Source organism: Silurus aristotelis (assembly GCF_946808225.1).
Source record: "Silurus aristotelis genome assembly, chromosome: 15".
Classification (NCBI taxonomy): Eukaryota; Metazoa; Chordata; class Actinopteri; order Siluriformes; family Siluridae; genus Silurus; species Silurus aristotelis.
The window spans coordinates 3266417-3292599 of record NC_139588.1 but is presented as its reverse complement, the minus strand read 5'-3'; the positions used below and the strand labels follow the sequence as shown (position 1 = coordinate 3292599).

At 39.7% G+C, this 26183-nt stretch overlaps 2 protein-coding genes, 1 long non-coding RNA gene and 1 pseudogene across 28 annotated transcripts in view; 1 reads left to right on the top strand and 3 right to left on the bottom strand.

Annotated features, from left to right (window-relative positions):
- Nucleotides 1-26183, bottom strand: part of LOC310738044 (uncharacterized protein) — a 387632-nt gene that overhangs the window by 273954 nt on the left and 87495 nt on the right. The gene's annotated exons all lie outside the window — the stretch shown is intronic.
- LOC310738240 (histone H2B pseudogene) lies at nt 9882-10397 on the bottom strand (annotated as a pseudogene). Its single transcript has one exon. The product of its transcript is annotated as a histone H2B pseudogene (transcript).
- Nucleotides 10906-11217, bottom strand: LOC310738270 (histone H4; the record flags this gene model as incomplete). The annotated part of the gene is made up of 1 exon (XM_083563254.1): nt 10906-11217. The coding sequence occupies one exon, from the start codon at nt 11215-11217 to the stop codon at nt 10906-10908; it is 312 nt and encodes a 103-aa protein (XP_083419380.1).
- LOC310738319 overlaps nt 21699-26183 on the top strand; it is a 66066-nt gene continuing 61581 nt past the window's right edge. Inside the window, exon 1 of the long non-coding RNA XR_014537037.1 lies at nt 21699-21841. This is a non-coding gene — a long non-coding RNA (uncharacterized lncRNA). The remainder of the gene's footprint in view (nt 21842-26183) is intronic.

The window sequence follows — 26183 nt, the reverse complement described above, 5'->3', positions numbered from 1 at the left end:
AGTGTAGAATTTGGTCAGTCTTTTATTTGTATACCATTGAGGGATCCATTTAAAGCTCTTCTGGAGAATGAATTCAAAAAGATTTACAATGACCAAAACAGGGATGAAATAACGGATATTTCTGATGGGAAGTTGTACAAATATCTGAAAGCAGTTAGCGATTCTTTCTTTTCTGTGTTCCAGTCATAAAAATTCAGCATTTGGCCCTTACTATGATTTGTTAAAGAAGTACCCCCTGAGAAAAGAGATAAAAATGTCTACTATATGCCTTGTGGTTTGGCTCATCTGAACCACTAATGACAAGCTTCCTCAAACCTTTTGTGGAGGAATGCTAAATTCTTGGACAAACGAGACCTTAATGGCAAGATCCAGTAGATTAATTAATTAAAACCACAAAGGTCTATGCATTATGTGCTGTATGTGATGCTGTTGCACGACCTTTGCTGCAAAATTTCAAACAGTCTTCATCCAGGTGTTCAAGTGAGAAAAGGCACTGGGACTGTGCGAGTGTATCCTTGTTTGGAGGAGATGCCAGACCTTAGAGATCACAACACAACTGTGCAAATAGGTGAGATTGGCAAAAATAACGAACAGAGCATTTTGGTCATAAAAGGGGCATCTCTAATTGTGGACCCAATTTTCACCTGATCAATGGTGTGGTCCCTGATTACATGTATCGTGTGTTGCTGAGGGTTTGGCTGCTAATAGCCACTTCATGGTTTAATTCTAAAAGCTACAGTCAACCATGGTATACTGGTTTGAACAATTCAAGAGTAGATGAAAATCTTTTAGCAATCAAGCTTCCAAGCTTTTTTTCCTGAATCCCACGGTCTATTGTTGAGCGTAGGTTTTGGAAAGCTCCCAAATGGCAGAAATGGCTTTAATATTACAGTTTGCCAGTCCTGAAGGGGAAATGTCCAAACAAGTATCTTTGCCACTGGGTTTTACATGTACATTTTGCTAGGTTCAGACATTTGTCAAGAAGATATTGACCATGCTCATGAGGCTCTAGAGCTTTATGTTAAATCAGTTCAGTCTTTGTATGGTGAAGATCAGATGACCTACAATGTGCTCCTGCATTTGAGAGAGTGTTGAGAATGTAGGTCCTCTCTATGCCCAGTCTGATTTCATGTTTGAGAATTATAATGGCTACTTGCTTAAGCGAGTAAAAATCAGTAATGCAGTACCTCAGCAGATTTACAAAAGGGTAGCATGGTCTTGTGCATTGCCACGCATAGCTAAGGCCTGCTGTATCTTTTAAGTCCCCTGTGTAGAGTGCTAAGACAGGGCAAAAGGAAATGTTACATAGCTATCCTGCTGTATCCTGATGTCTCACCTGAAATAAAATCATTCTACATAGAAATGACCTCCAGTAAACATCACATAAGGAACTGTGCTAGATATGACAGAGTGACTGCACTTGGAGTGGCAAAGATTAGGCCTGTGTCTGAAAATGATATGAACACATTACATGCATTGCTAGATGTACCGTGACCTCTACTGGCAGCTACTAGAAAAGAAGATTTGTCAATGGAAAAGTCATTCACAGCCAAACATATACAAAGACAAAGAAAATGAACAACTCTGTTGTTATATTAAATGATAGCAGTATTTTTTATGTTTTCATACCTTCTCTGTGTCAGTGATGACCAACATCGCCTATATGCAGTCAGAAAAATGTGGAAACTGTACAGTGCAGAAGCTGGTTCGAGGATCTACTGTCAAAATATCATTAACCTTCATGAAGACTGTTTATTTTCCTACAGGATTTGAAAGAGCAGTTGACAGCAATGACATTATGAGACCATGTATTTACATTCATTGTTGTTTGTAACAAATCAAAACATATTGTTGTAAATAATCAAAGTTAAATCAAAAATATTTCTAGAACAGTGACCTAAAATGCTACAAATGAAGGGGTTAAAAATTGGCTTGAATATGTGACAGAAAGTCATGTATGTAAATGTCACATGGACTCTGTTGGTAATGATGTGTGTAAGAATCACTTTGAGATCTTGTAAAGTTTTATGTTTGTAGGTATAAAATAGAACTATTGTATATACTAAATGTAGAACTGTGATAAAGTTGTGATAAAGAAATTGTCACAAAGGAAGATGAAATCTGGTGATGTCATATTTGAAATAAAATCTATATTGGTATGTGAAATATGCAACTAAACCTTTAAGACACAATAATAAATAATTTAGTAATTAAAATGTGTGCTTGTGTGTAGTTTAAATGTTGTATCGTATCTAAATGTGAAAATCAGTATACAGTATGACTATTATTGACTATAGGCATAAAGACCACACGTAGGTGAAGATAAGAGCAAAGTCATGAGTGAAGTACGGATTTCATATTCAATTATCTTTCCCTGAGTTTTTACATCATGAACATCTATAAGGTTTTAGTCATATGTAGGACTTATAGAACATATATGATTAAAAATACATTCATATTATGCATTTTGTATGTGTTTATTGCAGCATATGTGTCCCTCACAAAATTCTGTTGGAACATATAAGATGCAAAATAAGTGAACTTTTTGCCTTGTGATTATCAGCCACTGGTTAGTATGTATGTAAACTGTCCAATCAGCGCATGAGTTGCTTAATGTTCTAGCCAATCATATATGATAAGGGGCGGGACATGTACTGAGTATGTAGCGCCAATTATGTGACGTCATCACAGGACCTGCACTGTAGCCTGGTGGTCACGTGGTCGTTTACGGTGCTCAATAATGTCTTGTAATTTTTTTGGTTTTGTTTTTGCCTCCGCACACAAATTTATTTATGTGTATTTTTTTATGTATTAATTCATTTAAACTCTATACAATGCAAAAAATGACAAAAAAATAAAAAAATTTCTGTAAAGTTTAAATAACATTGTATTTTCTTATTTTTCGAATTTGAACTGTTTTTCTTTAGTTTATTCATTTTTGTGCTTTTGTTGTGAAGTGAAGTTTGTGTCATTGCTGCTACACTGTGCATCTGAATGATAATGGCTCAAATCTTACAATAAAATGTAGGTTTTTTATCACATTTTCTACTTTCATTTATCTGATTCTCTCCCCAGTGTCGAACTGCTCCATGACTTTGTGTATCAGTCACCTCACAACTATAGGAAAGATTTACCCTAATCTCCTTTCTTTCTTAATTCAATCTCTCAGTTAGTTTCTACTCACTCAGGGTGAAACCTGGAGCTGTTTAGATGAACACAACGTTGATTTCCTGGCAGGAATTAAGGAAAGACACACGGTTACTCAGACCACATCTCTGTTATGCTAATTCCAGCATACAGACCGCTCATCAGACGCTCTAAACCCTAAACGCTTCTGAAACAGGTGAGGACCTGGCCAGCAGGAGGCGCCTCTGCTCTTCAGGACTGTTTTGTGTGCACTGACCGGGACAAGTGCGTTGATCACGTGATCATTTCCAAGACCATCACTACACGCTCCAACCAGAAACAGTGGATGACCGCAATAGTGTGTACCCACGGAGTAGAGTAAACCCATGGAGGTCTACTGGATCAGACAAGGTTCCAGGCAGAGTGCTCAGGGAATGTGTAGAGCAGATAGCGGATGTCTTCATCGACATCTTTAACATCTTCCTGAGCTGCAACTTTGTTCCTACGTGCCTCAAGACGACGACCATCATCCCTGTGCTAAAGTCTACAGTCTCCTGCCTCAATGACTACCGTCTCATCGCGCTCACACCCATCGTGAGGAAGTGCTTCAAGAGGCTCGTCATGAAGCACATCAAGACCCAGCTTCCACCCTCACTGAACTCCATGCAGTTTGTGTCATCCAAAACCTTTAATGCAACATAGTTATTCACGACGTGTATAAATGTACTGCGCTACCACATGAACAAGTGTTTGTACAGCATACATGTACACACACAATCACATCTGTATAGATAGATAGATAGATAGATAGATAGATAGATAGATAGATAGATAGATAGATAGATAGATAGATAGATAGATAGATAGATAGATAGATAGATAGATAAATAATTGTATTAAGTATAACAGACTCTTGTAGAGTTTAAGTGTAATTTTAATCAGTTAAATAAAAAACTGAACATCGGAAATTTTTGTAGTAGTAAAATGCTACCGCCTGGTGGTGATATGAGGCATTGCAACTTGTCGCAAGCTTTACTTTCGATATTTTTTATGCTTCCACACGGACGGTTTTAACTTGTCGGACCTGCGCTTCACGGCAGATTTCATTGCTGATTTGAGACTTGGCGCATCAGTAAAAACAAATATTTAATGAGAATTTTTCTGTGGATTTATTTTTTAAATATCCGACTAAAGCAAGAACGTCTTGAATAAATTTGTTTTGCGTTTAAAGTTTTATTTTCACTCTTTTTATATTTATGTTCAATAAAAATGGACGGGTTCTCAGTGAATCATGAATAATTAAGCAAATAATAAAATGAATGAAATCGTTGTGACTTTTATATATTCTTTATTCTATTATATATTTTAAAATTTTATAATAGCTATCTTATTTTTTATATATGTAGAATATTGTTAGATACAATATACATTATTAGATTCATTATTATTATTATTATTATTATTATCATTATTATTGTTATTATTATTATTATTATTATTATTATTATTAGAAATATGATTATATTGATAACAGACTCTTGTACAATTTAAGTGTAATTTTAATGAAATTTGAGGTAAAATATAAAAAATCTGAACATCGGCGATTTTTGTAGTAGTAAAATACCTCCATCTAGTGGTGATATGAGACATTGCAACTTGTCGTCGAGCGGTACTTTTGGTATTTTTGCTCTGTTTCCACACGGATGGTTTTTACTTGTCGGACCTGTGCTTCATGCCAGATTTTATTCAGTAAAAAGAAATGTTTAATATTTATTTCTCGGTGGATTTATTTTTTAATATCCGACTAAATGAAGGATGTCGTGAATACGTTTTTAAATAAAGTTAAAATTTTTGTCCTTTTTTATATTTATGTTTAATAACAATGGACGAGTTCTGAGTGAATCATGAATAATTAAGTAAATAAAAAAAAGGAATAAAAAAAAAATCGTTGTGACTTTTATATATTCTTTATTAAATTATATATTTAAAAATTGTATAATAGCTATCCTATTTTTGTATATATGTAGAATATTATTAGATAAAAATTGGCTTGAATATGTGACAGAAAGTCATGTTTGTAAATGTCACATGGACTTTGTTGGTGATGATATGTGTAAGAATACATTGCTAGATTTATTATTATTATTATCATGATTATTATTATTATTATTAATAAGATGATTATATTGATAATAACAGACTCTTGTACAGTTTCAGTGTAATTTTAATGAAATTTGAGGTAAAAAAAAAAAAAAAAACTAGACATCGGCGATTTTTGTAGTAGTAAAATGCTACCATCTAGTGGTGATATGAGACATTGCAACTTGTCGTGCGGTACTTTTGATATGTTTGCTCTGTTTCCACACGTACGATTTTAACTTGTCGGATCTGTGTTTCATGGCAGATTTTATTAGTAAAAACAAATGTTTAATGTTTATTTTTTTTGTGGATTTGCTTTTTAAATATCTGACTAAAGAAAGGACATAGTGAATACATTTTTAAATACAGTTTAAATTTCGCCTTTTTTATATTTAATAAAAATGGACGGGTTTTAAGTGAATCATGACGCCATGGCCCAATTTCAAATTATGTTGTTCCACTGAAGCGCTCATGTATATTAGGTTGTGCTGCTAGGGCGCTAATGGGAAACACTGTTGTGCTGCCATTGCACTAGTTCAAAAGATGTTGTGCAAATATGGTTCTAATTTAAATTATTATTGTGCTGCTATGGCCCTGGTGTGAAACACTGTTCTGCAACTATAGCTCTAATGCTAATTACACAGTGCTGTTATGACTATAATTCAGATTATGTTGCACTGCTATATAGCCCTGATGTGAAACACCGTTAGCATTAGAGCTATAGGAGCAGAACAGTGTATCCCACCAGGGCCCTAGTAGCACAACATTATTTGAATTGGAGTCATAGTAGCACAACAGTTAGCAGAACAATAGTGTGCTACTATGACTCCAATTCAAATAATGCTGTGCTGCTATGGTTCTAATGCTAATTATGATGTGCTACTATGACTCTAATCCAAATGATCTTGGCCATCTATGGCTCTAAGTCAAATGATGCTCTGCTACCATGGCTCTAATTCAAATCATGTTGTGCTGTTATGGCCCTAGTGGGAAACACTGTTCCGCTACTGTAGCTCTAATAAGAATTATGTAGTACTGATATGGCTCTAATTCAAAGTACGTTGTGCTACTATGGCTCTCATTCAAATTATGGTGTGCTGCTAGGGACCCTAGCCCTGATGTGGCTACAGGGCACTGGTGTGAAACACTATACTGCTACTATAGCTCTAATGCTAATTGTGTTTCACATCAGGGCCCTAACAGCACAACATACCTTGAGTTAGAGTCATAGTAGCACAACATTGATCTGCTACTATAGCTCTAATGCTAACTATGTTGTGCTACTATGACTCTAATACAAATTATGTTGTGCTGCTAGGGCCCTGATGTGAAACACTGTACTGCTACTATAGCTCTAATGCTAATTATGTAGTGCTGCTATAACTATAATTCAAATTATGTTGGCCAACTATGACTCTAATTCAAATTACGTTGTGCTACCATGGCTCTAATTTGAAATATGTTGTGCCTCTAGGGCCCTGATGTAAAACACTGTGCTGCTACTATAGCCCTAATGCTAATAATGTAATGCCCATATGAATCCAATACAAATCATGTGGGCCAATTATGGCTCTAAGTTAATATATGTTGTGCCTCTAGGGCCCTGATGTAAAACACTGTGCTGCTACTATAGCCCTAATGCTAATTATGTAATGCCCATATGAATCCAATACAAATCATGTGGGCCAATTATGGCTCTAAGTTAATATATGTTGTGCTACTAGGGCCCTGATGTGAAACACTGTACTGCTACAATAGCTCTAATGCTAACTGTGTTTCACATCAGGGCCCTAACAGCACAACATACCTTGAGTTAGAGTCATAGTAGCATAACATTGTTCTGCTACTATAGCTCTAATGCTAACAATGCTGTGCTACTATGGCTCTAATTTAAAATATGTTTTGCCACTAAGGCCCTGATGTAAAACATTGTGCTGCTACTATAGCTCTAATGCTAATTATGTTGTGCCTCTATGACTGTAATCCAAATGATCTTGGCCAACTATGGCTCTGAGTCAAATCATGGTGTGCTACTATGGCCCTGTTGTGAAACACTGTACTGCTACTATAGCTCCAATGCGCTATATATATATATATATATATATATATATATATATATATATATATATATATATATATATATATATATATATATATATATATATATATATAGCGCATTAGAGCTATAGTAGCAGAACAACGCTAATTCGAACAGTGCTAACCCTAACTCCATGTCACTCAGGCTGCGCTAACCTTAATTCGAACAGTGCCAACCCTAACCTAACCCCATATCATTCAGGCTGCGCTAACCCTAATTCGAACAGTGCTAACCCTAACCCAAATTCCATGTCATTCAGGCAGCGCTAACCCTAATTCGAACAGTGCTAACTCTAACCCTAATTCCATGTCACTCAGGCTGCTTTAACCCTAATTCGAACAGCGCTAACCCTAACCCTGTTCCATTCAGGCCGCTCTAACCCTCAATTGAAAAGTGGTAATCCTAACCCTACCTTTGTGCTGCACTAAGCCAAACTCAAATTAAGTTGTGCTGCTATGGCCTTAATGTGAAACACTGTTGTACTACTACAGCTCTAAAGCTAACTATGTAGTCTTACTATGACTCTAATTCAAAAGATGTTGTGCCACTATGGCAGTAATATAAATTATGTCGTGCGGCCATGGCCCAAATTCAAATTAGGTTGTTTTACTATAGCCCTAATTCAGATTCTGTTGTGCTACTATGCCTCTGAATGGAAGTATGTTGTGCTGCGCTGGCCCTGATCTGGATCAATGTTCTTCAACTATAGCTCTAATGATAATTCTGTTGCGCTACTATGATTCTAATTCAAATTATTTTGGCCAACTATGGCTCTAGGTCAAATGATGGCATGCTACTGTAGTTCCAATTTAAAATATGTTGTGCTGCTAGGGCCTTGATGTCAAACGCTGTTGTGCTACAGTAGCTCTAATGCTAATTATGTAGTGCTGATGTGACTCTAATTAAAATTATGTTAGCCAACTATGACTCTAATTCAAATTATGTTGTGCTACTATGGCTCTAATTCAAATGATGGCATGCTGCTATGGCCCTAGTGGGAAACACTGTTCCGCTACTGTGGCCCAAATTCAATTCATGCTGTGCTGTCCTGGCCCTGATGTTAAACACTGATGTGCCACTGTAGCTCTAATGCTAATTACGTAACGCCGATATGACTCCAATACTAATCATGTGGGCCAACTATGGCTCTAAGTTAATATATGTTGTGCCTCTAGGGCCCTGATGTGAAACACTGTACTGCTACTATAGCTCTAATGCTAATTATGTTGTGCGTTTATGACTCTAATCCAAATTATCTTGGCCAACGATGGCTCTGAGTCAAATGATGCTCTGCTACTATGGCTCTAATTCAAATTATGGTGTGCTGTTAGGGCCCTGATGTGAAACACTGTCCTGCTACTATAGCTCTAATGCTAATTATGTTGTGCTGCTATGACTATAATTCAAATTATGTCGGCCAACTATAACTCCAATTCAAATGATGTTGTGCTACTATGGCTCTAATACAAATTATGTTGTGCCTCTAGGGCCCTGATTTGAAACACAGTTCTGCTACTATAGCTCTAATGCTACCCATGTTGTGCTTCTAGGGCCCTGACGTGAAGCACAGTTAGCATTAGAGCTACACTAGCAGCACAGTGTTTCAAATCAGGGCCCTAGAGGCACAACATAATTTGTATTAGAGCCATAGTAGCACAACATGATTTAAATTAGAGCCATTGTAGCACAACATAGTTCTGCAACTATAGCTCTAATGCTAATTACACAGTGCTGCCATGACTATAATTCAGATTATGTTGCCCAACTATCACTAATTCAAATTACGTTGTGCTTCTATGGCTCTAAATCAAAGTATGTTGTGCTGCTAGGGCCCTGATGTAAAACACAGTTGTGACGCCATGGCCCAATTTCAAATTATGTTGTTCCACTGAAGCGCTCATGTATATTAGGTAGTTCTGCTAGGGCGCTAATGGGAAACACTGTTGTGCTGCCATTGCACTAGCTCAAAAGATGTTGTGCAAATATGGCTCTAATTTAAATTATTATTGTGCTGCTATGGCCCTGGCGTGAAACACTGTTCTGCAACTATAGCTCTAATGCTAATTACACAATGCTATTATGACTATAATTCAGATTATGTTGCACTGCTACATGGCCCTGATGTGAAACACCGTTAGCATTAGAGCTATAGGAGCAGAACAGTGTATCCCACCAGTGCCCTAGTAGCACAACATTATTTTAAATGGAGTCATAGTAGCACAACAGTTAGCAAAACAATGGTGTGCTACTATGACTCCAATTCAAATAATGCTGTGCTACTATGGTTCTAATTAAAATTATGTTGTGCTGCTAGGGCCCTGATGGGAAACACGGTTGTGTGACTATGGCCCTAATTCAAAAGATGATGTGCAAATATAGCTCAAAATTAAATTATGTTGTGCTGTTCTGTTCTGCAAATATAGCTCTAATGCTAATTATGCAATGCTGCCATGACTATAATTTAAATGATGCTGTACTACTGTATCTCTAATGCTAAGGTTTGTTTACTTACCTCGTTATACAAAAGGTCATAGTCAGCGGGCGGGGAGAATTGCTGCCCCCGCAAAGAAGACCGCTCTTTGTATGAAAAAATGGGTGGCTCTTAAAAGAGCCGTTGGTTTTTATCTTAAAGACGGCGATAACACGCTTTACTTTGAGCTGGTGTACTTGGTGACGGCCTTTGTGCCCTCGGACACGGCATGCTTTGCAAGTTCACCGGGAAGCAACAGGCGCACGGCGGTCTGGATTTCCCTGGAAGTGATGGTGGACCGCTTGTTGTAGTGAGCGAGACGAGAAGACTCACCGGCGATGCGCTCGAAAATGTCGTTTACGAAGGAATTCATGATGCCCATAGCCTTAGAAGAGATGCCGGTATCAGGGTGCACCTGCTTTAGAACCTTGTACACGTAGATAGCGTAGCTCTCCTTCCTTGACTTTCTGCGCTTCTTGCCTCCTTTGCCGGCCGTCTTCGTGACAGCCTTCTTGGAGCCCTTCTTGGGCGCGGTCTTTGCTGGATCAGTAGGCATAATGCTGCTTCTCGAGGAAACTGCGAGAGAATGAAAAAGGGCCGCTTCGCCGCCTCTCTATTTACAGACCTGCATTGTAATTACGTACAAGGGAAAGGAGTCGTATTATTGGTCACAAATCCAAACCTCATCATACAAGGCTCCGCCCTCGTCCCATCCTCTCCCGTTCCCTCTCCCCCGCCCCTGAGCTACTCTTTGTTTCCCTGCCCGCCGTTTTGTGCGCGCACACGCACAGACAAATATGAAGTACATATATATATATATATATATATATATATATATATATATATATAGAGAGAGAGAGAGACAAAACGGTAGTGCTTGTGCAACATTTTACCTTATTAGAATATATCTATAATTATTCCAAATTCCATTAGTCACATACACTTGAGAAAAGTTATTTCCTCCCCTTCTCCGCCACACACACACACACAATAAGAAACAATAGCTCATTTTGTAATATTTGGGTGGCTCTTAAAAAAGCCGTTGTGTTCACGTTATTTGGTAGGTAAGCGTTTAACCGCCGAAGCCGTAAAGAGTGCGCCCCTGGCGTTTCAGGGCATACACCACATCCATAGCGGTGACGGTCTTTCTCTTCGCATGCTCGGTGTATGTGACTGCATCGCGGATGACGTTCTCCAAGAACACCTTCAGTACACCACGAGTCTCCTCGTAGATCAGACCGGATATACGTTTAACACCACCACGGCGAGCCAGACGGCGGATAGCCGGCTTAGTGATACCCTGGATGTTATCGCGCAGAACCTTACGATGGCGTTTAGCGCCTCCTTTACCGAGTCCCTTGCCACCCTTTCCTCTTCCAGACATGGTGCTGCTCTCACAAAGTCAAACTGCTCAATAAAGAAGCCCCGCGCAATGCCCGCCTATTTATTCTCTCTCCACAGGACCTAGTTGAGAACAGGCGAGGGGGCGGACCTAAAACCAACGATCACACAAAACAATGTCTTCAAAGCGAAACGCCACAGCCGTTAACATGCTAGAGTCTTGTACTTCCTCAGGCTTTTTGTCCACACAAACATAGTGATATAGAAATAGTAATAGTCATGTAGTGGAATTGATTTAATTTGGTTTTTTGCTCACAGCATGGTACACTCAATGCAGTTCAACCCACAAATATTTGAATTGAGAATAATAATTAGAAAAACTGTTTTGACTCAGTTGCAATTTTTATTCCAGTAGAAGTATAAATCAAATTGCAGTTCTTGTTGCATTAAGTAGGCTTATATCATCATGAGGAATGCAAAATATTGCACACACTATGCTTTCAGTTACTTACACACTGTGCCACTACTGACCAGAAAGGTGTAAATCTGATGGGGGACAAAATATTGAGCTACTGTACATATGCAATTAAAAGGTTTTCGCATATCCCAACTCATCTGGAAGCTGGGGTCAGAGCGCAGGGTCAGCCATGGTACAGCGCCCCTGGAGCTGATAGGGCTAAGTGCCGTAAAGAGTGCGTCCCTGGCGTTTCAGGGCATACACCACATCCATAGCGGTGACGGTCTTCCTCTTCGCATGCTCGGTGTATGTGACTGCATCCCGGATGACGTTCTGCAAGAACACCTTCAGTACACCACGAGTCTCCTCGTAGATCAGACCGGATATATGTTTATACGGTGGTGTTAAACGCCTTGCTCAAGGGCTCAACCAGTGCCTTGCGCAAGGGCTCAACAGTGGTAGCTTGGCAGTGCTGGGGAACCGCTGACCTTGTGATCAGTAACCCAGAGCCTTAACCACTGGACTACCACTGCCCTGCTTACACCACTACCAGTAGTAGTAGTAGTAGCGTTAATCTTGTACTATACTTTTCAACACACAAGAAATATAGCATGACTATTGTAGGAATGGCCCATGATTATTATTAATATTAACAAGCATTATTCTCATTTCTATTAATGTGGTACTTTTTGCATTAGCAGTAGTAGCAATAGTAGTAGTCGTATTAGTAGTAGAAGTAGTAGTAGTAGTAGTAGTAGTAGTAGTCAGTTATCCATACATCTCTCACATAGGCCAGGAGATTATGGTAATATTTGCATCAAGCATCAGAATGAGTGAGCATTGTGTGTACCTACATGGGCTGTAGAACACTGAGCAAATATATGTATATTATTTATCCAATTCAATAGGACGAAGTTTCAGAGACAGATGATGCTTCAGATACACAGTCACTTCTACAGCACCAATATTTTGATGGCACCTTAAAAAAGGGAAAAATGTTCCTTTATTGAGAAAACATATATGCAGATGCAAATACGAGTGCAGGAACAGGAACTCACAAATCATTCGTGAACATCATTCCACCACAGCAGGAGCTGACAAGCTGAGCATACCCAGTGCTCAATCTGCACTAGTGTCCAGAAGTATATGGACAGGGCCACACACTTTGTCTGGGAGTATGTGCATCTTTTACCTATGCTGCAAAATATGCAGTAAGGTCTTTATGTATTTGGACAGTGTCACGCTGACTTGTACAGACTGTCAATCAAACTATTATTCTAGAACTTAGCGCATCACGACACATTTTTCTTGGTAACTGCTCCACTGTCACAAAGAGTGTGTATGCTCACTGAGTGCTCACCTGAATAGGAAATGCAGTGTATGCTATATATCTCTGTTTATATTTCCTAATAACGTACCATGTAGTGTAGACAGGCATCATTTGATAAAGTGAACAATTCCTTTGACTTGACTTGACTTGACTACGGTAATCAACAAAAGGTAGAGAGGAATGTGCATTTTCTAGATTTGGTCACACAATAGCAGTCAAGACCGATGCAGAACTACACACCATGCTGCCTTAAGCAATCATTATTATTATTTATGGTATTCATCAAACCCTATTCTTAACTCATTCCTCAACTTACTAAGAATAATTATTAGGATCATGGTTGTTAGTAGTAGTAGTAGATGTAGTAGAAGAATTGGGTCTGAGATGAGATCGGAACAAACAAACATACACGAATAACACTTGAAGAAAAAAAAAAAAAGAAAAAAAAAAAAAGACCAAAAACACTTCATACTAGTGTTTAAGGGTATACAAGGATATTTCTAATAAAGGCAGAGTTCGGTGGACGTTGTAGAGCTTGACTGCCATCGTGTGGCAATGTTTACATGTTGAAGAAAAATGTAGATTAAAGAAATTGATGCTCACATCATTTTGTGTGATTATTGTGTATGGAACAGCCATTTACTCTAAGGTTTCGCATTAAAAGTTTGAGATGAGATCAGAAAAAACAAACACACAAACAAACAAACAACATTCACAAATGAAACCTTAAAAAATTAGTCCAAAAACATTTCATACTAGTGTTTAAGGGTATACAGGGTTTCTTCCTAAAATGAACTGTGAGTCCCTTTTTGTCTCGCTTCGTGTTTATCTAATAGGCCAGTAGAACACGTCATATATATCAAATTGCACTAGTGCCCATAACTATAGTCACAAGTTCCTAGATCATTTGAATATTTGTGTGTGTGCGTGTGTTTGTTTGTTTGTTTTTTATTTCTTGCTCTTCCCAAATCTCTTCTTTTGTCCAATGTTGCACAATATCCTGGAAAGTGTCGGTATATTTGTACTGTGTTACAATTTGAAGAGAGAAACAGAGTGAGAGTCAATAATGTCACATTAGAATAACATGTGTCTCTCTCTCTCTCTCTCTCTCTCTCTCTCTCTCTCTCTCTCTCTCTCTCTCTCTCTCTCTCTCGCTCTCTCTCTCTCTCTAATTTCAGCAAGTTGTTTGTTGAATTTAGCTGAGCTTATACTACAGTTAGCCCTGTCAACAGCTTGGCATCAGCACACATCTCTGTAACTGGACCCTGGACTTGCTTGAACACCTTCACCTCCTCCAGTCCCACACTCAGGGATGCGTATTGTACCCTTACTTATATTCACTTTTCCACTAATGAGTGCTTACCTGCCTAGGCCTTAGAAAGCATCATCAAGTTTGCTGATGACACCACGAATGGTAGGCCTGATCAGAGGTAAAGATGAGACGACTTTCAGGGAGAAGATCCAGCGCCTAGTAATTCACACCAACAGAGATGTTGTGGAGTGTGAATTCAGCCTCAAGTTACTTCAAGTCCTTATCTTCGAGGATCTCACCTGGTCACTGAACTCTTCTCTCTACTTCGCACACCCATGACTTCAATACCACTCATATTACATTACTTCAATACCAGAAACTTTTTAAATGCGTTTCTTGCACATCCTTTCTGAACTGCTGCTATATTGCTCCTTTGCAGAACACTTTTTCTTTTTCTTTACATTTTTGCTACTCTTCAATTTTGTTCAATTTGTCTTGTCACAACAGGTTCACTGGCGGAGCTATTATGTGTTTTATGGATTGTCCTGCACTGACTTGTGTTGTCTTGCACTGTCTTGTGTTGTCTTTGCACTGTTTGCACCAGGTTGCACACATGCACTTTATGTGGCAAGGACACTTAGCAGCCCTGTGTGTTCTGTTTCTGGAATTGTTGTTTAATGTAGCATCAGGGCTGGGATGCGAAGGGTCCGTTGTCTCATTTCACTGTGTACTGCGTCAGCTATATATGGTTGAAATGACAATAAAAGCTTCTTGACCTGACCTCTTGACTTGTCTCAACAACGCCTGTGATTGCTGAGGACACTTTAAAAGTCCTGTCTGTGCTACAGGATACTGGAGAACTTCTACAGCTGTACCATTTCTGTGTGGTACAGCAACTGCACTGCTCCAGGCCCTATAAAATAAAATGGAAAATGAAAATCTCCCAATGAATCATTGGCACTCAGCTCCCCATCTTGGAGAACATTCACAAGAAACACTGTCTGGAAAGGTCAAGTCAAGTCAAGTCAAGTTTATTTGTATAGCGCTTTTCACAACAGACATTGTCTCAAAGCAGCTTTACAGAAAACAACAGTGAAGGTGAATGGTGTGCGTTTGTCCCTGATGAGCAAGCCGTGGCGACAGTGGCAAGGAAAAACTCCCTTAGATGATATGAGGAAGAAACCTTGAGAGGAACCAGACTCAAAGGGGAACCCATCCTCATATGGGTGACATCAAAAGTTTGGTCATAAATCTTTCAACAATACAGAACAATTTGTGATCATCATAGATCCAGCATCAGCTTCTCCATGCCAGGGCCTTTAAACACTCGGCATCTACTTCTCCATGATCATCCATAGGTCCATAATCTTCACGAGGTGGGACGTGACTGGAGCTGGCCAAACCTCAGGATGCCTAGGGATGGGGAGAGAAAGAGAAGCAGTGGAGAGGAATTAGCGTAGCTGCTGTTCATGATATTAACAGCACAAGTTGATAATGTGCATGTAATCATATATTCTGGAGCACAAGGTTGTGATGTGATGTGTGTGATGTGTGTTATGTGTAGGCTTTGCTAAAAAGATATGTTTTTAATCTACACTTAAACTGGGAGAGTGTATCTGAACCCCGAACACTGTCAGGAAGACTATTCCAGAGTTTAGGAGCTAAATGTGAAAATGCTCTACCACCTTTAGTGGACTTTGCTATTCTAGGAACTACTAGAAGCCCAGAGTTTTGAGATCTCAGGGAGCGTGGCGGATTGTAGCGTGTTAAAAGACTGGATAGATACATGGGAGCCAAACCATTTAGTGCTTTATAAGTGAGTAGCAGTAGTTTGTAGTCTATTCGAAACTTAACAGGAAGCCAATGTAGGGACGATAAGATTGGGGTTATATGATCGTATTTTCTTGACCTAGTAAGAACTCTTGCTGCCGCATTCTGAACTAACTGAAGCTTGTTTATTAATGATGCAGGACATCCACCTAGTAATGCATTACAGTAGTCTATTCTAGAGGTCATAAACGCATGGACGAGCTTCTCTGCATCAGATATAGATAACATATTTCTTAGCTTAGAAATATTTCTAAGGTAAAAGAAGGCTGTTTTTGTAACTTGATTGATGTGATTTTTGAAAGATAAGTTGCTGTCTAAAATAACTCCCAGGTCTTTTACCGTTGAACTAGTAGTTACAGAACAACCGTCTAAATGCAGGCTGAGATGCTGGAGCTTCTGTGTACTATTTTTTGGGCCGATGAGCAAAATCTCCGTTTTATCAGAATTTAATAGCAGAAAGTTATGGGTCATCCAATCTCTTATTTCTTCAACACACTCAGTTATGCGAGCTAATTGAGCTTTATCGCCTGGTTTGGATGAAATATATAGCTGGGTATCATCAGCATAACAATGGAAGCTAATTCCATGACTTCTAATAATATTTCCTAATGGAAGCATGTATATTGTAAAAAGCAGGGGTCCCAGAACTGACCCTTGTGGCACGCCATAATTTACTAGCATTATCCTGGATAGCTCTCCATTTAAATCTACGAAATGGTAACGATTGGACAGGTAGGATTTAAACCAGCTTAATGCCTGTCCCTGAATACCGATGTAATTCTGTAAGCGATCGAGGAGAAGATCATGATCTATAGTGTCGAATGCAGCACTAAGATCTAGTAAAACTAATAGGGAGATGTAGCCTTGGTCTGAAGCTAAAAACAGGTCGTTAGTGATTTTAACTAGAGCAGTTTCTGTGCTATGATGGGGCCTAAAACCTGACTGAAACTCTTCAAAGATATTGTTCTCCTGCAAGTGGTTACATAGCTGGGCAGCGACAATCTTTTCTAAAATCTTAGACATAAATGGGAGATTTGAAATTGGTCTGTAATTCAATAGCGTGCTTGGATCCAGATTAGGTTTTTTAATGAGGGGCTTAATAACTGCTAACTTGAGGGATTTAGGGACATGACCTAACGATAGTGAGGAGTTAATAATATTTAAAAGAGGCTCACCAGCTGTATATAACACTTCCTTCAGTAGTTTAGTGGGAATTGGATCTAACTGACATGTTGTTGATTTAGCTTTCATAATAGCATCATACAGCTCTTCCTGTCCTATACATGTAAAACAGTGTAGTTGTGGGGTTGTAAGTACGATTGTGTCGGGAGATGCTGTCAGAGGTTGAACTGCCACAATTGTTTTTCGAATGTTATCTATTTTTTCAGTGAAGAAATTCATAAAGTCTTCACTACTAAACTGTGATGGAACACATTTTTCAGATCCCTGATTTGTTGTTAATTTAGCGACTGTACTGAAAAGGAACCTGGGATTGTTTTTGTTATTTTCTATGAGTTTGCTCAGGTGTTTAGCTCTAGCAGCTTTTAGCGCCTGTCTGTAGCTAAGCATACTGTCTTTATACGCAATTCTAAATACCTCCAATTTAGTTTTCCTCCATTTTCTCTCCAGATTACGTGTTGTTCTCTTTAGGGCATGCGTATGACTATTATACCAAGGTGCAGGTGCTTGTTCTCGAACCTTTTTTAACCGGATGGGGGCAACAGTGTCTAAAGTGCTAGTGAGGATAAGGTCTATGTTGTTCGCCATCTCATCAAGATGATCAGCAGTTATGGGTTTAATGTGAAACTGAGATAAATCAGGCAGGTTATTTATTAATCTGTCCTTAGTGGTTGGAATAATAGTCCTACCAAGTCGATACCGTGGTGAAACACGGTTAATCTGCTCTACCGGTAGTGTGTACAGTAGGAGATAATGGTCTGTGATGTCATCACTCTGGGGTAAAATATCTATATCAGTGACGTCTGCTCCGTGGGATATTATTAAGTCTAGTGTGTGGTTAAAACTGTGGGTTGGTCTGGTGACGTTTTGTTTAACTCCAAAAGAGTTTAGTAAATCGACAAATGATAATCCTAGGGCATCGTTTTCATCATCTACATGAATATTAAAATCTCCTACAAGCAGCACTTTATCAAAGCTGATCAAGAGGTCTGAGAGAAAACAAGCAAACTCGTGAAGAAAATCAGCGTAGGGTCCTGGGGGTCTGTACACGGTGACCAGAGCGAGTTTTCTGTGCATGTCTGAAAGTGCAATTTTAAGAACGAGCACTTCAAATGATTTAAAGCTGAATCCTAATCTCTGACTAACATTAAGAGAAGCACTATAAATGGTTGCTACACCTCCCCCACGACCAGTCTGACGGGGCTCATGCTTATAAACATATCCTGACGGTGTAGACTCGTTTAGACCCATATAATCACCTGGTTTAATCCAGGTCTCAGTAAAACAGAGTGCATCGAGATTATTCTCTGTGATCATCTCATTTACAATCAGTGCTTTGGGTGCAAGTGATCTAATGTTTAAAAGACCGAACTTTAGAACTTTGTTGTGTTTGTTTATCTGGCATTTTTCAGTTTTAACTGCAATAAGATTATTTCTGGATCTTGTGTATGTAATTCTTGGTTTTACTACCCGAGGAATAGATACGGTTTCTATAAACTGGGCTGTGTGTGAACTTGTTACTATTTGGTCTGTAGTATGCGTGTTCTTATAGTTGAAGATAGTCTTATCAGTCACATGGTGTGTAGTATCCTAGAGATGTTATCTGATAGCACTGCTGCTCCAACTCTGCTGGGGTGCAGGCCATCAGGGCGGAAGAACCTAGGACGCTCCCAGAAACAGTTCCAGTTATTAACAAAGAGAAGTTTATGTTCTCGACACCATGACTGTAACCATTCATTTAGTGCTAAAAGTCTACTAAACTTCTCAGCCCCTCGCTGGTAAGTGGGAAGAGGTCCTGACACTATAATCCTCGTTGTGGGTGATGTGCTGCGTACCGTCTCCACTAGGATCCTGAAGTCCCTCTTTAAGATCTCCGTTTGCCGCAGCCTGGTGTCGTTTGATCCGGCATGGAGAACAACCGCTCCGAAGTTCTCGTTCAGGATCGCGGGTACCTGCGCAGCGACATCCAGAACACGAGCACCAGGAAAACAGCGAGTGTGCACCTTACCTTTAGCTCGGGTAGCGCGGACATGCCGGACGATGGAATCTCCGAGAATAACAGTGTCGCGTTCCGTCTCGCGGAGGGGGACGAAGCGGTTCTCGGTCGAGATCTCGAAGGCCGGTGGTGGAGGTGGAGACGTCCTCGATCGGGGCTTGGCTTGTCTCTTCCGCCGCGGCCGCATCCAGGGTCCATGTTGCACCGGTGCCTGAGTTGTAGGTGCGCTGGGCCTGGGCATAGAAGCACGCGGAGTTGATGTGCTGGGAGCGTTAGGTTAAACCCGGGAGTTTATCTGGGATGAGTGCGCGTCCGCCCGGGATGTTTCCAGCGCCGCTTTCCGCTCTCGCAGCCGGTCATGCTTTACATGCAGCTCGCGAATCTGTTTCTCCAATGCCTCCATCTCCAACGCCACCGTTTGCAACTCGAACGAGTCCTCACCTGTGCTCGAATGCAGATAAACAACCGGCATAGTGCTTATCGTCACGAACAGATTTATTATACAGAGATGTGAGTGAGAGAAAATAAACATAAACAACACTAGTTATAGTCGAGTTAACTAACTACAGGCACAAGTCAGGAAGACAAAAACAATTAAGGATTATTAAAAGAGGAAAAACGGATGGATAGATAGCAAAGTTTGTTTGAAAGACGCCGAGAGAGATACAAACACGTAACTCGCGGCAAACAAGTCAAACACAGGAAGCTACGTCACAGGAAGCTACGTCAAAACAGCCACACAGGTGGACTATCAAAATGTAAGCCGATTTAAGAGATTTCTTGATTGCTAACAGGTGTGGCAGTAATCAGGCCTGGGTGTGGTGAGAGAAATTGAAGTATTTCACACAGGGCCATGTTGTTTTGGGTTTTGTTTTCCCTCAATAAAAAAAAATAAATAAAAATAAAATAAAATTTAAAAATTGCCAACCACCTGCATGTCTTCTCTCACCACATCCATAAACCTTCTCCCTAGCCTTTCTTTTTTCCTCCTTAGCCTTCTCCAATACCCCCCCCCCCCCCCCCACACACACACACACACACACCATATCTCAAAAACCCAAAGGTGATTGAGAGAGATCTCAAAGTCACCTACCCAGTAGCGCAACTCGTAGTGCTCAAAAAAAAAAAAAAAGCCCCACACTGTGGCAGAGACATAATGCCCCCCGCCTGCAAAGCCGCTGTCAACAAGATGCTCGACCCTGACGCAGTTAAAGAAATAGCTAAAGTTCCTCTCAGATTACACAATTACCAGACATATTGATGACACTGAAAACAGAGAGACACTGAGAGCTGCTGAGCGAAAGCTTTGTAAGTGTGTGTTGAGTACATGTGTATTATCTAGCAAATCTAAGTTCCTTACCATCTCTCTCTCTCTCTCTCTCTCTCTCTCTCTCTCTCTCTCTCTCTCTCACAGGATACCCAGAAGGACAAATGAAATAGGAGATGCTCCCAGAATAAACAGAATTGATGTTGATCCCATCCGTCACAATAATATTATTGGACCTCCGCAGAATCCAAACCGAAGTAAGTTTCTCTTCAAAGCAGATGCTGTTACAGAACCACTGTGAATGAGTGTGTGAGCGAGTGTGTGAGCGAGTTTGTGATGAGTGTGTTAACAAGTGTGTGAATGAGTGTGTGAACAAGTGTGTGAACGAACGTGTTAGAGATCACGCAGTATGTGCCTTATCTAACTTTGTTGTTCCTGTCAGGATCATTGGGAACAGACTTTAGAGTCCAGACACATGTACTGTAAGTATCTCCTCAAAAGCACATGCTGTTACAGAACCTCACTGTGAACGAGTGTGTGAACGAGTGTGTTTGATCTCATTCAGCTAATGAACATGTAATCGTGTATCATTTCATCACGTGTAAATTTGGACGTTTGATTCTTTCGTGTGAAATGCTGCTTTTGTCTAAGTTACAGATGTTACATGTTTGTTTCACATAAAAATACAGTGAGCTGATATGTGAATAATGATGTGGCTGCATTCTGAACACTTGTATAGTATCTTAAATGTATAGTATCTTAAATGTGTAATATCAAAAGGCCTAAATTTATATTATTCTGCAATGGTGACATTCCTGGAGAGGCCAAAGTTAATTACTGAACCGCCTGGACAGATGGTTCTCTTTAAGCAAAAGTGTAGGAGTAGACTTTAATGTTATCTCAAGACTGGTGGAAGATTGGTCTAGGATGTATATCTTCTTGGGAGGCGACCTCTGACCCGTTCGCCATATACTAGGAGGTACAGGAGAACAGGATGCGCTTTATGTTTTATGATCTGGGAATGTGAGCCCTGGAAACATCTGGAACACTTCAGTCAGGGCAAAAGCAGGCTTCTCTTTATGTTCAACATTATTGCACAGTAAGCTCATATGCAACTCATTTACATTAAGAGGTGGACCCAGGAAACGGGCGCACATTTAATGTGTGTGTAAGCATGGATCTGGAGTCAGACTTTGAATCAGAGCGTGCTGACTCCAGGCTTGACCAGAAGGCCTGTAAAGATGCTATATTTCTGTGTTGAATAAAAATCATTATTTACACGAAATACTGTGTCTAAAGGAGAGTCCTTCCAGCCGACAACTGCACCTCACCAAGACGACAAATATACAACACTTGGTGCTTCTTGTTCCTGCTGTTAAAATGTGTGACGTATTTCTTGTTGTTTTTTAGATTTATATGAGGTGTATGGTTCAACCACCTCCAAACCTTCACCATCGCCTAAAGATGAAATGACACAAAATAATCTCTCACATTTTTTTATCAGATTTTAAAACAATAACAACAACAAACATAAAATAAACCCTGTGTCTCTGTTTGTATTACTCCCCATTCTACTGGACCCACTGCATGGAGTTTACTGGGTGGCACCTGGAACTTCAGATCGCGGAAGATGCACAGGCTAAAACTCAGACACACAGACACACAGACACGCACACACACACGCACACACACACGCACACACACACGCACGCACGCACGCACACACACACACACACACACACACACACACACACACACACACACACACACACAAACACACAGAAACCCTCACCACCACCTACAGATCGAACCACATAAAGAAAATAATCTCCTTAAATGTTCAATCATTTAAAATTAATAACAAAAATACAAATAAACCCTGTGCCTCTTTCACTAATATATACATCATTTAAAAATATTATTTGTACCTTTTGTGTGTTTGCATCTATTATATTTTATTATTTGACATTTTTGTAGATTTTCCGGTAATTTAAATTAAATGTTTTATTGTTCATATAACAGTGACTTGTGAATTATTCCAGAAAATTCTGTTAACCCGCATCATCTTCTGTGTTGCCTGTCCAGAGTAAAAACAACCCTATGTATTCACAATTCAAGTTTCAGTGACACGTCAAATAACGTCACAGTTAAAGTATGTTAGAACCAATGATATTTGCATGGGAGGATCATAGGAATATCTTTTGGGTTATTGAAAACAAAGATGACTATTGTCAGAGCTATAGGTTGGTCAAAATTAACACCATAAAGCAGGGGTCACCAACATGGTGCCCACGGCCACCAGGTCACCCGCAAGTACCACATGAGCCGCCCGCGAGCCTTTTCTAAAAATAGCTGTTTCCTACTTTGTTAAATCATTGTTGATAATTATTGTGAGAAATCATTTAGATCATCAGTGTCTTCACATAGATCAGGGGTGTTAAACTCAGGCCCGCGGGACAAATCCAACCCGACGTACAATTATATACGGCCCGCGAGATGATTTTATAAAGATCTATTATTATTATTATGAATGGCCTGGCGATATGTAGCTCTAAAAACACAAAATACAGATCCCATAATGCAGCGCTTCAGCTGTCTTACCGAACGCTAGACCACCTGGGAACATTCCAGCGTCAATCAAGTGGAGCTTCTGTTGATGTATTTAACCCTATTGTAAAGTTATTGTGAAACAGCGCCTCACAGTGGCGAAAAGAAAAGTTGATTCTGAAAACAGAGCCTTTCAAAACCGATGTGATTCTGAGTAGATGTTTACTGACACTGGCGGTATATACTGTGGATAACAAGGATTTTGTGCTCAACAAGACATGCACAACATGAAATAAAAATTTGATCACAGTGTTCTAGTTTTGTACTTATTTGTTTGGTATTGATATTTGTTATTTATTTTTTCTTCTTCTTCCTTCGGCTGCTCCCATTAGGGGGCGCCACAGAGGATCATCCGTCTCCATCCCCCCTGTCCTCTACATCTGCCTCTTTCATACCAACTACCTGCATGTTTTCCTTCACAACATCCATAAACCTCCTCCTTGGCCTTCCTCTTTTCCTCCTTGCTGGTGTCTCCATCCTCAGCATTCTCCTACTGATATACCCCATGTCCCTCCTCTGTACATGTCCAAACCATCTTAATCTCGCCTCCCCTTTACCTTGTCTCACACTACACTCTTCCTCTTTCAGTTTTCACCATCTTATTCTTCTTTCAGTCTTCACTCTCCTCCTCCTCTTCTTCTTCAACTCCAAAACCATCCTACAGACCACCATCCGATGCTGTCTAGCTACACTGTCCCCTGCCAACACCTTACAGTGTTCAATCTCCTTCAGGTTACATCTCCTCCATAGAACAAAGTCCACCTGTGTGCACCTTCCTTCACTCTTATACATCACCCTATGATCCTCCTTCTTCTTAAAATACGTGTTCACCACTGCCATTTCCATCCTTTTAGCAAAATCCACCACCATCTGCCCTTCCACATTCCTCTCCTTAAAGCCATGTTTTATGCTGAATGTCCTTCATAACACAATCCTCCACATTTATCCGGACTTGAGACCGACACTAAGAGTGACCTGACTTGTGCAACACTAATGACTGTGTTCTTCATTAAACACTGTAAACCCTTTATTTCAGCTGATTTCTAACAGTAACAGCGTTAATCAGCAGCACGTTCACACACACACACACACACACACACACACACACACACACACACACACACACACACACACACTACACTTCCACTCTGTAAGTCTATAATGTATTTAAATACTAAAGTTATAATATTTCTGTGTGATTTATCAGAAGTATTTAGTGTGTGATTTTAGACATTAAGGAATCTCACTAACTCAAAATATCAAGAAAATAAAAAAAGATAATATGAATTATAAATAAGTGTTATTTATAACTGAATAATGCATAATTCTCCTTATTGTTCCTAATATTATGCTAAATGATGGTATCACTAGATGATATTGTGTAAAAGGTTTGTGAAGATCGATGATCTCTGATCATGTAAAGGTTTTATATGAGAGATTGAAAATCAGGAAGCTCTTGAAGCTGGAATCAAATTTAGAAACACTCCATCTCACCATGTCCTCAAAGGACACAGGAGAACTCCTTAAAAACACCAATCACCTGCATGTACATGTGATCTGGAAGGTAGAACTCCTTCCACTCCTCTAATATCTCAGGTTCATTTCTGTATGATGTTTCTGCCAAGGATCCGACCGTGAAACTGTGCTCCTCCATCTGTTTTAGATGAAGCTTTGAACCGCTGTGTTTTGCAGCAACACAGAGTGAATCACAACCAAACATCACAGAAGAGCTTCTTCATTCTTCTAAACGTCAGGCTCATCAGCAGGTTTATAAACTCTTACCATTTGTGGGATCAGGGAGAAGAAAGTCCTTCACAATGTCTTCCTCTTTACTGCAGGAGCACAGAGGAGAACATCATTATATTATAATATTATATTATCATTATTATTAATACTATGATGATGTGGATGATGATTATTTTTATTGTTATTATAAATATCATTATTATTATTATTATTATTATGAATAGTATTATCATTATCATTATTATTATTATTATTGTCATGGTTGTTGTTGTTGTTGTTGTTAAAGTTTTATATCTGGAGATTAGGGACCTGCTCACCTCACGTCTGTTGACATTCTGGTAATCGGATGAAACAGAACTAAAAACCCAAAACAGAAGAATAAAACACGGAGCTCTGTCAACAAGATCTCACCATGGCAACGGAGTGACGTTACCGCGCATGCGCACAACCAGCCTGAGAGTTTATAACTGCTTTTTATATCAGAATTCTTGTGAGTATCGTAATGGATTCTTATTCCAAAGAGTAAATATGAAAATACCTTGTCATCAGGAAAATGACACAAAGCTGTTTAGCATAAAAACTTAAAGAAGTCACGTGTTCTGTAAGAATCACATCACGTGGTTTTCTATGGTGCTTTTCCACAAAGTGCCGCAAATCCGCGAAAAAAATTACAGAACTGTGACCTTAGTTTTTTCACTGCCGGAAACAGGCTTCCATACATATCTGATATTCCGAGAGGAGAGAGAGAGAAAGAGAGAGGGGGAGAGAGGGGTAGAGAGAGAGAGAGAGAGAGAGAGAGAGAGAGAGAGAGAGAGAGAGAGAGAGAGAGAGAGAGAGAGAATAGACTTTACATTCCATGACTTTACCATGATACAAAGTCGTGATGAACTTCATCAACATACCTGGTGGATTTACACCAGTCTCTAAAATTCTGATTCGTTATCCGCATATCAGATTTGCCACATGTTTTAAACTGGATGTTCTTTATAACACAACCCTCCACATTCATCAAGGCTGGAGACCTGGTCAGTGATGTGAGTGTGATGGTCAGTGATGAGAGTGTGATGGTCAGTGAAGAGTGTGTAATGGTCAGTGATGTGAGTGTGATGGTCAGTGATGTGAGTGTGATGGTCAGTGATGTGAGTGTAATGGTCAGTGATGTGAGTGTGATGGACAGTGATGTGAGTGTGATGGACAGTGATGAGTGTGATGGTCAGTGATGTGAGTGTGATGGTCGGTGATGTCAGTGTGATGGTCGGTGATGTCAGTGTGATGGTCAGTGTTGTGAGTGTGATGATCAGTGATGTGAGTGTGATGGTCAGTGATGAGTGTAATGATTGGTGAT